Below are 14,913 nucleotides of genomic sequence, written 5' to 3' on the forward strand. Positions count from 1 at the left end.
GAAATCACAGCCCCGACATTGAAAGGACATAAAGCCTCCAAAGGGTCATCCCAGGCATGGCCCTGCCCCCTCTTAAAATGCTCTCCACTCCAGACAGAAACCTAGGGGGCACGGCAGAATCTCCTAGCCATCCACAGAAAACCCAGCTTAGCACTGGGACAAACACCTAATGCATGCAGAGCTTAAAAGTAGATGATGGGTTGACAGGTGCAGCAAACCACCATGGCACATATATGCCTACGTAACAAATCTGCACATTCAGCACATGTATCCCAGAACTTAAGGTCAAATAAAAATAAATAAATAAATTTTTAAAAACCTGGCTCAAAGACAGCATAGCTCCTAGTCAAGTCTGTCAGGGTGAGTTACCTTCCTGGCTTGGCAGTCCTTTCTTTAGTCTATCCAGAGTCCCTCTGCCCATAACCTAACTTCATCTCCTTTCATTCCATTCTCGAATAAGATGGTGAACAACTGGTCTCCACTTATAACCAGTCTAGAGGCTTCAAGGTTATTATTAAACCAGCCTTCAGGTTGAATCACCTCAGTTCTCATAAATACGCATCATCTATCCAGCACCTTTGTGTGCCCCCTGCCCGCCAGCCACTCCCTCCATCTACCAAGGACCTTGGTCTCTGAATATAACAGGCTGATGACCTAATGGGACCAGAACAGTTTATCCAACCCAGTGCCTCTCTGTCTGCTTTTTTATTTTTATTATCCAGAGATTAAGTCACTGGTTCATGTTTAGCTAGGGGTCCACTCTGAAACCCAGATCCTTTACTGATGGCCTGCCTCTCAAAAATAACTTGATCACTGTGGAACAGACCAGGGGTGGAAGGGTGCTGGGGATAGGGTCAGGATAAAACGAAGGAGTGAGGGAATGAATTCTAACTTGGCTTATACCTTGAATTTTCTCTGGCCCATAAGAAAATACAAACTCCACTTTGCCATACTCTGGAAATCGATCATCTGGAAAAAGAGAAAGAAAAATAAAAATAGGCAAAAAGTCCCAAAAAGGATTCCATAAAAAGTTTTCTTCTAGAAAATATTAAAATACCATATATGTACATGGTTAATAATATAATAATAATCAATGTATATTTATACATATATACATGAAATTATATCTATACAATGAAATTAAGTCTCCTGCCCACTCTAGCCCCTGTCCTACTTGCCTGAGGTAATGAGGTAACTGATTCTAACTATTTCTATTTCTTTTCCACTAGCAATTTACCTCTAAGACTCTAAATAATAGCCACTATTTTTATGCCACTATTTCTAGATACCAATTTTATTTTATTTTATTTTATTTATTTTGAGATGGAGTCTCGCTCTGTCGCCCAGCCTGGAGTGCATATTTATATTTTTGAGACAGAATCTTGCTCTGTCACCCTAGATGGAGTACAGTGGTGCGATCACAGCTCACTGCAACCTCAATCTCCCAAGCCAAAGTGGTCCTCCTACCTCTGCCTCCAGAGTAACTGGGACTACAGGTGCAAGCCACCACGCCCGGCTCATTTTTGTATTTTTTAGGGAGACGGAGTTTTGCTGTGTTGCTGAGGCTGGTCTCAAACTCCTGGGCTCAAGCAATCCACCGGCCTCAGCATCCCAAAGTGCTGGGTCTACAGGAGTGAGCCACCATACCCAGCCAGACATGAATTTTAAATAACCTCTATGGATTGACCACTATTAATATGAATAATTTGGTTCACTTATACTACTACCCCTACTTCCTGTCTTCTTAAATCTGATTAGATTATTGTTTTTATTTATGCTATTGATTATCTTTGAAACTTTAAATAAGATAGTTAAGCCTCTATTTCTTTTTCTCTTTTTAGAGACCAGGTCTCACTCTGTTGCCCAGGCCAAAGTGCAGCAGTGCAATCATAGCTCACTGCAGCCTTGAACTCCTGGGCTCAAGTGATCCTCCTGCCTCAGCCCCTGGAATAGCTGTGATAACAGGCACACGCCACCATGCCCGGCTAATTTTTTTATTTTTTGTAGAGATGGGGTCTCACTATATTTACCAGCCTAGTCTTAAACTCCTGGCCTCAAGCAATCCTCCCACCTTGGCCTCCCAAAGTGCTGGGATTACAGGCATGAGCCACCGTGCCTGGCCATGCCTCTATTTATTGATATGTCAATTTTCGATGGTATCTCCTGACTCCCACTATGTAAGAGGAGGAAATCTGTGACCCTTCCTTCTCTCAACTTCTGCCCAATCCCTTATTTATTTTATCAGCTATGCCTTTATTTTTCCTTGTTAAGACTGTTATCATTTACATTCTGTACTGTAATTATGATGGCATCTTCTGGCTCCAGTGCAAGGAGAGCTCATTAAAGAAACACCCTTCTACATGAGCCAGACCACACTAAGGAGATCTGGACCCTCCTCCAAGCCCCAGGTCCAGTCTTTCTCCGCCTGAGCCCACTCTGGACACAGATCACTGCCCACTGCATGTAGGAAAAGAAGTTACAGCAAGGATGGCATCTGCTCCATGGGACACCTATCACGACTGTGCGTGTCTCCATCACTTCAGGCATCACTTCATAGTATCATGTTTGTGTGTCTCTCACTGAGGAAACTGTGAACTCCCTGAGGGTAGGGCCTGACTTCTTTCTGTTCATATCTATAGGGTCTAGCACATGCCCGACACATACAGACACACAAGTGATGCTTGGTGGGTGGGTGGGTGGATGGATGGATGGATGGATGGATGGATGGATGGATAGATGGATGGGTGGGCAGATGAATGAATATGTGGATGGATGGATAGATTAATGAAGGGATGGATTAATGGATGGATGAATGGGTGGGTGCGTAGATGGATGGCGAGGTGGATGGATGGACAGATGGACGGACAGACGGATGGATGAATGGATGGATGGATGGATGTGTGTAAGGATGGATTGGTGGATGGAGAGAGAGATGGGTAAATAAATGTGTATTTATATGTCCTAGGCATTAATGTGATATAGATAAAACTTCCAATGGATAAAAGAAAGAAGCAAAAGCAAACACCAAACCTTTCCCAACCACCTCTTCTTCTCTCAGAAAATGGTTCCCCCTTGCTGCTGCCACACCCCTCCACTACTGCTCTTCTGCCCTGCAGGGTAATTATCCCCTGCTAGTCTGCCTCCCAACTCAGCAAGATTTTTGAGCTCCACCAAGGCAGAGACCATGCCATGTTTTACTTTGTATCCCCGGCACTTGGTACAGATCCTAGCCCAAAGCAGATGCCCAGTGAATGTTGAAAAAAAAAATGATTGTCAGTAGGACACATGTGACAAACTGGGAGGACAAGATGAAGGAGAGACAGGGAAAGTCATAGAAGGCTGCAAGATATAAAACAGCCCAAGGACTGGGAGGAGTTTACCTCCACTTCTACTAATAACTGGAATTCCCAGACCATCCAATCTCAACTCTCTCCCAAGTCTCTCTCAACTCTCTCCCACCATCACCCTGAGACTAGACAGACCACATGGTCCAGAAAAGATGGTCCCCATACCCACCATATCGTCTCAAACTGAGCTCCTCTCCCTGCCACAGGGGTGCCCACCCCCAGCTCCACTCAAGGAGCGCACCTTTGAAAGCATCATCAAGGTCCTCCTTCCCAAAGACAACCCCCAGGTCATGGATGGCACAGGTGTGGAACTGCACACGGAAGATGACGTCTCGGGCTGGGCTTCGGAACTTCTTGTGGTAGCACTTCAGCTGGGTGGGAAGACGGGCAGAACCAGTCAGGGGCCTGAGGCTGGGAGGTCAGGTCCCAGGGAGCCTCCTTATCAGCTCCGCTGACTGAGCCCCCAAGGCTCACCCCAAACCCGGTGAGAGAGAGCTCATCAACACCAAACAGGATCTCAGAGTTCTGTGGGGAAACTTCTAGAACAGCAGAGAATTGGAGGCCAGTCTTGGCCTCTGGGGACAAAAATGTCCTCCCAAGAAGTTTCTACATACAAGTCAGAGTGCAAAAAGTAAGATGGATTTAAATGGCAGCAGGAAGAACTGAAGCTAGAATTCAGAGAGTCCTTGTCACCAATAAGAAGCCAGGAGGTAACAGCTCACACTGAGTGATATTTCCCTGGAGATGCTCCAGAACAACAGCTAAGCCCAGGGTGAGAGACACAGACTGTGTGAGACTGGAAGGTCTTCCAAGAGCCCTGAGAGCCTATGGTTCCAAGCCTGGCAGCCCAGGAGGAGTAGCTGTCTTGTCCCAAGAGGCAGGAAAGGAGTAAGAAAAGAAGGGAGAGAAAATAAACAAGGATGGGGCTTGACACAGAGGGACAGCACTCACCAAGATGTCTCCCTTCAAGAGCAGTCCTGGCTCGATGGTGATGCAGACGCTAGTCTGGCTGTCTCCTGGGATGTTGCTAAGGGAGAGAGGTGGGCAGAAAAAGAGAGGGCTGCTGGAGGGGAGATGAGGGAGGGGCATTTTCTCCCTGCTGCCCCTACGCCACAGGGTTAGTGGGAAACCTCTCTGACTCTGTCCTTTCAGCCCTCTTGAGAATATTCTCTCCTCTCCCCAACCTTCTGACCTGGTCCTTAGCCCTGGGCCTTGGGCATCTCTGGCCTCTCACGCCCATGTAATACTTACTAGATGCCAGATGTGTACACAGGTTGCATGGCCTGGTAGATGCGGAGAAACGGCCGACATCCTGTAAAAGTGGGGTGGGTGTTAGCTAAGACGGCAGAAACTGGCAGGCAGGAAGGGCAGAGGAGACAGTGAAGGGAGAAAGAGAGGAAGGAAGGAAGAAATGGGGGAAGATGAGGGAGGAAGGGGAAGGAGGAAAAGAGGAAAGAGTAAAAGAGGAAGCAGAAAGGGGAAGAAATACCAACTTTTCACTTGTAAAGCAAATTAAATTAATAAAAACATTGCCCATCCAACATCATTGGCCAGCAGACACTGCAAATAGATTGGTGCTTAGAAAAGTTTAGGAAGCAATACACTTGAGAGTCCAATGGAGGCCTTATGACTCTGCAGCTCTCGGGCTGTCTGTTACTACCCAAGGTTGCCTCTTAGAGAAGATGGAAGATGAAAGGGAGGAGTTGGCAAGGGTGGAGGTCAGAGGGCTCAAGGCAGGTACCTCCTTTAGACTCAAAGTTGGGGATGCCGTGCATGATCACGTGGTGCAGAAACAAGGGCTTGTTGTTCATTTTGATGGAGCCGGAGAGCAGGCCACTGAAGTAATGCACGTACCTGTAGCGGTGGGAGAAGCAGCTTCAGGGAGTGCGGTGGGTACTGGTGCAGTAATCCCTGTTCTCTCTTTTCCAAGAACATTGCCCTAGACCACTCACCTACTCTACCCTCTCCCCAACCAACATGGTCCCCCTCCCCAACCAGGCCTCCCTCCCAGACATGCCTGCCTGCTGCTGGGAGCCCTAGGTAGGAAGAGTGAGCAGGTATACCAGACCTAGAGCTGGGTCAAGTCAAGCATCCCACTTGGAGTTCGCCACCGCCCTCTGGTGGTCAACCTGAATATCTCTTTCCTGCTTCACTCCCAGCCCGAGAATCTCCTGCTGGACCAAAATTTCCACCCCACATCCCTGACAGGCATCATTTAGCTGCACAAGGCAGGCCCAACCACCAAACAGCTTTGACACCCTCACACCCCCAAACAAAGCTCAAATCAAGCTTGCGCTCATACTCACAGCCCCAGTTCTGCCCACAGATCCAGTAGCCACAAGTGATAGTCTAGCAAATAGTGAGCAAGACTTTAATGAATGTAGTTCTTCACTTTCTCTACATCATACTAAAGTGCATGAAGTCCCTCTCTCTGTATCCTTGAGTTTACTTGGTATTCGAGGTAACTAGCTTCTAATAAGTATCTATCTCTAGGGTCAACATCCCCCAATTTTTTTGTTTTGTTTTTGTTTTTGAGATGGAGTTTCACTCTTGTTGCCCAGGCTGGAGTGCAATGGCACAATCTCGGCTCACCGCAACCTCTGCCTCCCGGGTTCAAGTGATTCTCCTGCCTCAGCCTCCTGAGTAGCTGGGATTACAGGCATGCGCCACCATGCCCGGCTAATTTTGTATTTTTAGTAGAGACAGGGTTTCTCCATGTTGGTCAGGCTGGTCTCGAACTCCCAACCTCAGGTGATCAGCCTGCCTCGGCCTCCCAAAGTGCTGGGATTACAGGTGTGAGCCACCGCACCCAGCCAACATCCCCCAGTTCTTTAACAAAGATCTGTTGGAAGAATGGAAGGACTAACCCACACCCTCTCCTTCTAGACAGAGAGGATAAATAAGGTCCAGGAGGGGTCACTGGACTCCAGAGACACACAGCAAGAACACACAAAGCTGGAAGTGGATGGGGAGAGCAGGAAAGAAGTCTGGGCTCCAACGCATCTGCCCAATAAACTAGAGATCGGTCATCTGCCCAATAGAGATCAGTCCTTCTGCGTCGATTGGTCGGCATTTTCCCTTTTCTGATTGGCCATGGAATGACAAGCTGAGTCAGCTAGACCAATCAGAATGTATTCTGAGGCTCTGCAGGAGCCAATAGTAGCTCTCTGAAGAGGGTGGAACTAGAGCCCACATGACCATGATAAGATCCCCTCCTGTCTCTTGGCTCCTTGGCCCACCTCCAAGCCTGTGGGCCTCTGTCCCTGGGCTTGGGTGGGGCCTCCTCGGACTACTCAAGTAAGATAATCTGATGGGCAGCACCCGCTCCTATTCAGGCCCCTGCCCCATTACTCAAGCCGGAAACCTGGAATAGCAGTTCCTATCAGATCTCTGGATCGCGCCAACAGGATGTGTCTGTGTTCGGGGGACAATGAGTCCGGGGGCGGGTGACAATGAATGAGAGAGCTACAGGCAAAGCCCCTCCCTCTCTCTTTCCCTGGCCTCCTCTCCTCCATCTGCTCCATTCCCTGCAAGTGACACTGACAAGAAGGCAGGAGGGTGGCAATAAATGCATAGTAAACCCACAGTTGCACTTCCACATCTGGGCTCAGAGAGGTGACCCATCCACAAGCAGAGGCAGTGTCAGACAGGAGCCAGGCAGACACGCCCCAACTGCCTGCTATGCAAGCATATGTTGAACACGAGGTGATATGGTTTGGCTGCATCCTCACCCAAATCTCATCTTGAGTTGTAGCTCCCATAATTCCCTCGTGTTGTGGGAGGGACCCAGTGAGAGATAATTGAATCATGGGAGTGGTTTCCCCCATTCTATTCTCGTGGTAGTGAATAATTCTCACAAGATCTGATGGTTTTGTGAGGGGAAACCCCTTTCCCTTGGCCCTCTCTCTTCTCTTGTCTGTCACCATGTGAGATTTGCCTTTCACCTTCCGCCATGATTGTGAGACCTCCCCAGCCACGTGGAACTGTGAGTCCATTAAACCTCTTTCTTTTGTAAATTGCCCAGTCTTGGGTATGTCTTTATCAGCAGCATGAAAATGGACTAATACACCAGGGATTCCTTAAATAATCCTATTCCTGAGAGGTGACACTGATCCCTGGTCTTCAGGCCTTCACTACTCAGACTCAGAGATGTGACTCTCTACCCATTCTCTCCAAGCCACACTGTGCCATTGGAACAGCATGCTTCTCTCTTAGTATCCTTATCCTTCAAGGTCAAAGGCCACACAGTGATTATAGTCAGCAGACACACATGGCAAGCCAGAGGCTGACAAGGCAGTGCTTGACCAATCATTCTTTCTTCCCTGAGAAGACTCTCGTTGATCCACAGCTGCTGTCTCCAGGGCCCTAACCAGAATTTTCTGCACATAAAGACATCCCATTTCTGGTTGCTGACTCTGAGGCTGGCTATCAACTGTTTTGTGCAACTATAAGGTGCTGGGTTACCTGAGGACTCACTCACTTCTTGGGCTTCCAATTACAATGGCGGGAATAGCCCTCAGCTGGGACAGCACAGTTCTAGCCAGCCAAGCAAGGTGGGATGATGGGGCATGTGTTGGGACCCTCAGCATGATGAGGCTGGAGAGCTCCAGGACTCACAGCTCCAGGCCCTTGTTGGCCCAGTCAGTGTGCTCAGGGGCTAAAAAGGCAAATGGGATGCTTTGGCCTCCAGGCCCTTGTAGTCAGTGCTATTCCCTCATTCTGGATCCTTTATCCCGTGCATTCACTTGGAGGCTTCCTTCTCCCCACCCAGATCTCATGTTACACGTCACCTTCTCAGAAGGCCCTTCCATTTGAATCAGCCCTCTTTCCAGCCCCATCACTCTCTAGCCATCATAGTTTGCTTTTTCTTTGCAGCTCTCATGACTATCTGAATTGTTTCCTTATATGTGTAACATCCACTAGAAGCTGAGCTCCATAAGCCCTTGCCTGGCGGATTCAGCACCATGTCACCAGTGTGCAGAATGGTGCTGACATCACGGCAGGTGGCAGGCCCACAACTCCCAGCAGCAAACAGAGCTGGGCCTGCGTCGCACCATCCAGGTCTCCAGTTTGGGCTTGGGTTTCCCATCATCCTGGCTGCAGCCTCCCCCAGAGACCTCCTGCCCCTGATGCTGCCTGTGCCTTCCTGTGCATGAGATGTCTTTGAGCAACATGTCACCCATGGAGCAGGATCCCTCAGGACAGTGGGTCACACAACCAGGAGGCACTGCCCTAGCCCAGGCATTACTAGGCCTTCACGTACTTTCCAGTTCTGCCACTACTCACTATAGACCATGGCCAAACCCCCTCCCTCGGCTCAGCTTCTAATCTGCAAAATGGGTTGCCTAGATCATCACACGATAGCTCACCATGATTCCAGTTTAGGCTCAAATTCACCCCCTCTAAGAGGTATTCCCTGACCATCCCTATTAAAAGAGCCCCGTTCCCCTATCAGTTCTCGTGTCTGCAGTGCCCTCTTTCCTTCCTAGCCTCATTGCTGTCTGACACTGTCTTGTTTGTATGGTTATTTGTTTCATGTCCACCTCTCTCATTAGGTATCAGCTCACCAAGCGAAAGGACTTTTTCCTGTTCACCCAGATATCTCAGTGCTTGGAGCCATAGTAGATGATTTAAATTTTGCTGAATGAATAAATCCATCCCTGCCCTGTTTCCTGCCTGGGCTATTGTGAGACTCCAATGAGACCACGTGGTTGAAAGCTCTCAGTAAAACTGTCTAAACTCTCCCAACAGAAGGTGACCCTTATCATGAGTGTCTGACCTCCCACAGCAGGGGGCAGTGATGCAGTCTCCCGTAGACTCATCCAAGCACTGAAGCAATCCTGCTTCCAGGGCCAAGAACAGCACATGCCTTCCTAGACCAGCGCCTTCTTATCCCCAGACTCATGCTTCCCCATGAAGGTTGCACTGCTCTCTAGCACAGGCCTCAGAGTCAAGTGCTGTGCCAATCTGCGGGCACACACCACAGGCTGGCTCCCGGGCTCTCCTGTGTGCCTGAGCTCACACCACTGCAGGCTGGCATCTGAGAACTTGCGCCTGGTACACCACCACCTAGGCACAGCTATCCCATCCCTGTGAGTACACAAGTCTAGTCCCCACATAGAGTGAGTGCACACATACATGCAAGGGGCTGTGAGCCCCAGAGACCCACCTTCTTTGGGATGGCTGGCCAATGGGCACAATCTTATCCTCATAGAACCGCTTCATTGCAAACCGGTCCAGAGCCTGGTCCGCACTGCAGGGAGAGACAGGTGGTCAAAAGAGGCAACTCCTGCATCCAAGAGCCGCTTGTTTTCCCCACCCCTGCTCCCTCAGACCTTCAGAGCACTCTGGCCAAAGAGCACCTTTGTCCTGGAGGGAAGACAAGCCTCTTCCCCCTGCCATCCTGTGCCAAGAATCTTTCAGGAAAAGAGTGTTTCAGCATCTCTCCAACTGTGCAGGGCCATACTCAGCCCAGGCTTTAAAGCTCAGCAGCCTGGGAGCCCAGCTCAGGTCTACCACTTATGAGCCCCGTGTCCTGGTACAAGTTCCTGAATCTCTCTGAACTTCATTCTCCTCACCCATCAAATGAGGGTGATAATTGCCCCTTCCTCAAAGGTGACTATGGAGATGAAGTGAGGGAATATCCATAAAGAGCTTGGCACTCATGGCACACAGTAGGGGTACAGGAGTGCAGTAAAGGTGCAGCCTCATCTTTGCTTATCATTAAGCAAAGGTGAGACTGACTTGGGTTGCTCGAAGTCCTAAAACTACAGCCTCCTGGCAGGCCCTCCACAGAAGATTCTACCCATCCTCACAGAGCACTCAGAGAAGTCACTTTGAAATGAAAAGATCACGAAGCTCCAGTGACTTCCCATCACTCTTAGAGCAAACCCCAAAGTCCTCAGTGAGGCCGCGAGGCCCCACGGCTCTGCCACCTCCCAGCTTCCCCTCCTCTTCCTCTTCCCTCACTTGCTCAGCTTCAAACACCTCAGCCCCTCGCATTCCCATCCTTCCTCTCCTCTCAGTGTGCAGGGCTCATCCTACAGGCTTGATAAGGCTCAGCCCTTTCCATCCTGGTCACTCAGGTCTCTGTTCCAGTGTCACCTCATCAAGAGGCCTTCTCTAACCATGGACCTGCCTCGCCACTGCCCTTCTTGAGTCCCTTTACTCTTTCACGATAATTATCACCTATTACTAATGTATTTGTTTATGTGTTTAATGCCCATGAGGGCAGTGGCCTGGCTTTGCCCTCTGCTGCATTCCCAGGACCTAGAACAGAGCCTGGCACATTGTCTGTTCAATATTTATTGTTTTTTTCTTTTTGAGACAGAGTCAGTCTCCCTGTCTCCCAGGCTGGAGTGCAGTGGCACCATCTTGGCTTACTGCAACCTCCCCGCCTCCCAGATTCAAGGGATTCTCCTGCCTCAGCCTCCTGCGTAGCTGGGATTACAGGCACCTGCCCCACCATGCCTGGCTAATTTTTGTATTTTTAGTAGAGACGGGGTTTCACCAGTTGGCCAGGCTGGTCTCGAACTTCTGACCTCAAGTGATCCACCTGCCTTGACCTCCCAAAGTGCTGGGATTACAGGCGTGAGCCACTGCGCCCAGCCATATTCCTTGTTGAGTGAATAACAAAACGAATGGGTGAATCCCTCTGCCTCCCTGCAGAGTGGGATTGGAAAGGGAGTCAGTGACTGGATGTTCTTTATTCTTGTTCCAAACACCTAGGTAGGAAGAGGGCCCTGTTGTCCAGAGGCAGAGGAATAGATGAGACAACTTCTAGACTGTTTTGCCAGACCCAGATCTCATCCGACATTTCTTTCTGACTCCCTTCCTGCTGGCCCAGGGAAAAAGAAGGCAGTTTGGCAAGGAAAAGTGGCTCCGAGGAGCTGGTCACATGGGGTGCTCAGGACAGGGCCTGCCTCCCAAGGCTGCCCCACCAGAACCCCTGATAGAGAAGTGGACTCTCCTCCCTCCCACCCTCTGTCCACAGGCTCCTGCCTCAGAGCCAGGGGCCCCTTCCCCTGTCCTCATCGCTTCTCATTCCCTCTGTGCGTATCCCCTCACTCCAGGGAGCAGAGAGGCTGTGGGTGGATGAGAGGAGGGGGGTCACACTGTCGATGTTCAGAGGATGGGAGGCTCCAGGCCCCTCTTACCTGGCAGAAATGTTGCTGTAGTGCATGTAAGCCGCGATGACAACTCCTATCCTGCCTCGGTTTCCCTGAAAGAGCCCCAAACACAAAATCATTTATTTCTAAGGCCAGCCTTGCTGCCCCAGAGCTTATCTAGAAGCCTTGGCGGAAAAGAGTCAGGGCTGGAGAGAGGGGTGTGGATTTAAGGGAGAACATAAGGAGGAAGGGGGCCTCAGGGGAGGGAGGCAGGTGGGGACTAAGTCTCAGAAAAAACACAGCTGATCATCCACTGCCGTGGACATAAGCTGATGTCCCCTACACTTCTTAGAAGTGCCGCCCAAGACAGAATCTATTATCCTCTAGAAAGAAAAATACACACAGACTTATAAGCTCGCAAAATCCAAAGACATAGGCAGGTACACACAATCATCCAAGGACACATTCAGGCACACACACGTGCGCATGTGCACACACACACACACACACACAGCTCTGACCTTGTTGTGTAGAACAACGACATTGTGAGGGTCTGCATTGAGCCATGTGTCCATGGCCTTACAGATGCTGCAGATCTTCTCCAGGGCTGGGGTGTGGAGGTCGGGCCAGCCAAATTCCAGTACCTGTGGCCCAAGCCATGAGTGAGAAGAGGGCAGAAGCCCTGCAGAGCCAAACAAGCCAGCGGGAGCCACCTACGCCATGTGCCAGTACCTGGGCAGTGGCCCGCAGCTGCTGGTTCCTGCCAGGACTTGGTTCCTCCCTGCCCACTGGCCAGCGAGGAGGCAGGGGAGTGAAGGGCAAAGGCCATGCATGACCCAGTGCTGGGGACCCTGGTCCCGGGTCTTGGCCCTGGCACTGACTCACTGTGGGGCCTTAGGCCTCAGGTCCTCTTCCAGCCTCAATTTCCCCATATGTGTGTTAAAAAAACAAACAAACAAAAAGAAAGGCTTGGAGCTGATGACCCCAAGGTCCCTACCATAGGACTGACCTCAAACATGCTGAGGGGCCCCAAGCACTGTCCTCAAGCTCTTCTCCTACGGACAGCCCTGAGGCCTGGCTCAGGCTGCGAGAGGAAAAAGCAAAAGGCTGTCTGATGTTCATGACTCTTTTCTAGGCCCTGGTCACACAAACCATCCACTTTCCAGGCCAGCCAAGAGCAGCCTTAAGGACACAAAGGGCAGACCTGAATAGCAGGCTTCGGGCCTCTCAAAATCTTTCTAGACTCACCAACTTTAAAGTAAAAGAGAACTCTGCAAGGACCCATAGAGCACACCTAATCCAGCCAGGCCACTTTCAGAGGGGCACACTGAGGCCCAGAGAAGTCCGTCACCCACCCAGGATCACACAACAGCATGTACCAAACTCTCAGAGCTAGGAGCAGATGCCCATGGCAAAGCCCACACACAGCCCCCGAGCAAACAGAATAAAAAGCAGCAACAGGTCCAGGCGCGCTGGCCCATGCCTGTAATCCCAGCACTTTGGGAGGCCAAGGTGGGCAGATCACTTGAGGTCAGGAGTTTGAAACCAGGCTGGCCAACACGGCGAAACCCCATCTCTACTAAAAATACAAAAATTAGCCAGGCATGATAGCATGTGCCTGTAGTCCCAGCTACTCGGAAGGCTGAGGCAGGAGAATCACTTGAACCCAGGAAGTGGAGGTTGTAGTGAGCTGAGATCACGCCACTGCACTCCAGCCTGGGCAACAGAGGGGGACTGCATCTCAAAAAAACAAACAAACAAACAAACAAAAAAACCGGCAGCTGGAAGGTCGAAAGCAGCGGCTCCCAACTGCTTTAAATCCAAAAACTAAACATCTCACAACTCCAGCCTCACCCAAGTGATTCTGTGTACTCCCCAGCAGGCAGACCTGGGTGGAAAGTCACTGCCCCAAGCTTTGCTTTCTGTAATTGGCATTGTGGAAACAATAAGTAGATCATTTTCCATTTTCCAGATATAAGTTGGCACTCTGACAAACTGTCACAGCATTTTCCCCAAGATTATTACGTGGGAACCCCAGAGAGGGAGTCCATCTGTTCTCCTTCTCCTCCCCTACCCCAAAACAGCCCCTGGCTCACCTTGGCATGGAGCTTCGTGATGTCAGGTCTCCGCTCAGAGAGGTTGAACAGCTAGAAGGAGAAAAAGGAAGAGAGCATGAGGAGGTGAGGGTGAGGAGGGCGGCGAGGAGAGAGAGAACCATGGCCTGCTGGTCCCAGAAAGGACCGTGGCATCATTGCCAACTTCCTCTGAAGAGCCCACGACAGCATCCAGCAGAGCGTCAATGTCCTCTCACGGCCAGGGGCCTGGCCACGAAACAGCCATGAGCTCCCTGGACCTCCTGTGCCTGCTCTCGCTCTCTCTCCCCGATAGGAATTCTATCCATACGTGAACATGCAGGTGAGTCCCAGCAGACACACCGTCACGAAGAGGAACTCAACTGTAGGTCCTCAGGATGAAAAGGGAGAGAGAGAGAGATGTAGACACTCAGCCACCCTGCTCCATGAGCAGATGTCCCGAATGGAAGACGAGAAGGGGATGGAACTTGTCTCCAGTTCCGCTTGCCTCTCACCACACCGAACGGGAATCCAGCTGTGTGAGATGATAACTAGTTGGCAATCTCTGGTTTCCACTTCATACCTTGACCCTAGAACCTCATCCCATGAGGTTGCAACCTCTCTGTCACCAGACTTCCTCCATCAGAGGGGCAAACCATCCTGGGTGGGCCCAATCAGACCCTTGACATACCTCTCCCAGCACATGCCTTTCAACGCCTGACCACTGGGGTCCCATTCCTGACCACTGGGATCCTAAGGAATTCTCCAGTCTCTGGAATTCCTGCCTCTACCTCCGAGGGGGACATGCAGAACTTCCCACCTCCACCCCACTGCCTAGGAAACTCAAAGGCACTGTGTCATCTCCTGGGGAGAAAAGGGGACAACCCAGTCTGGAATAGGCAGGATAGAGAGAGGGGTGGCAGGGCACCAAGTCCCATAGAACCCTGGACTCCTAAAATCAGAAATAGGTGGATTTGCATCCACTCTTGCACTCTATAAAGGAATACACTATATTATGGTACAATAGCCATCACTCAATGAATGTCTGCCACCTGCCAGCCTGTCTTAAGGACTTTACATCTAACAGCTGGCTTAATTCTCTCAACAACAATAAGAGGTAGACCTTAGACCCACTTTACGGACGCAGAAGCTAGGCCTTAGTGAGGCTAAACAGCTAAGATCATGTAGTTAGTAAAGGCAGAGCCAGAATTTGAACCCAGGACTTTCTGAGGTTTAAAGCCAAGCTCTTAACAATGCCCCAATGCAGCTAACAGGTGGGTCTCTATAGTGGTTGAATAGTATCCTCAAAATGTCATGTCCACCCAGAACTTCAGAATACAACCTTATTTGGAAATAGTGCCTTTGCCAGTGTAAGTAGTTAAGGAT

At 50.2% G+C, this 14,913-nt stretch overlaps 1 protein-coding gene across 22 annotated transcripts in view; it reads right to left on the reverse strand.

Moving 5' to 3' along the window:
* Positions 1 to 14,913, reverse strand: part of TNS1 (tensin 1) — a 213,139-nt gene that overhangs the window by 83,100 nt on the left and 115,126 nt on the right. For 21 of the 22 annotated variants that reach the window (XM_063791659.1, XM_016950471.4, XM_054680164.2 and 18 more), the window contains 9 exons: positions 13,552 to 13,602; positions 11,977 to 12,099; positions 11,504 to 11,568; positions 9,517 to 9,600; positions 5,089 to 5,201; positions 4,599 to 4,659; positions 4,299 to 4,374; positions 3,589 to 3,718; positions 904 to 969 (listed from right to left, as the gene is read on the reverse strand). In XM_063791659.1, the coding sequence (XP_063647729.1) occupies positions 904 to 969; positions 3,589 to 3,718; positions 4,299 to 4,374; positions 4,599 to 4,659; positions 5,089 to 5,201; positions 9,517 to 9,600; positions 11,504 to 11,568; positions 11,977 to 12,099; positions 13,552 to 13,602 (769 nt within the window). The remainder of the gene's footprint in view (positions 1 to 903; positions 970 to 3,588; positions 3,719 to 4,298; positions 4,375 to 4,598; positions 4,660 to 5,088; positions 5,202 to 9,516; positions 9,601 to 11,503; positions 11,569 to 11,976; positions 12,100 to 13,551; positions 13,603 to 14,913) is intronic. The other variant, XM_054680163.2, reaches the window with a different exon arrangement.

This window comes from Pan troglodytes, chromosome 13 (assembly GCF_028858775.2).
Source record: "Pan troglodytes isolate AG18354 chromosome 13, NHGRI_mPanTro3-v2.0_pri, whole genome shotgun sequence".
Lineage (NCBI taxonomy): Eukaryota > Metazoa > Chordata > Mammalia > Primates > Hominidae > Pan > Pan troglodytes.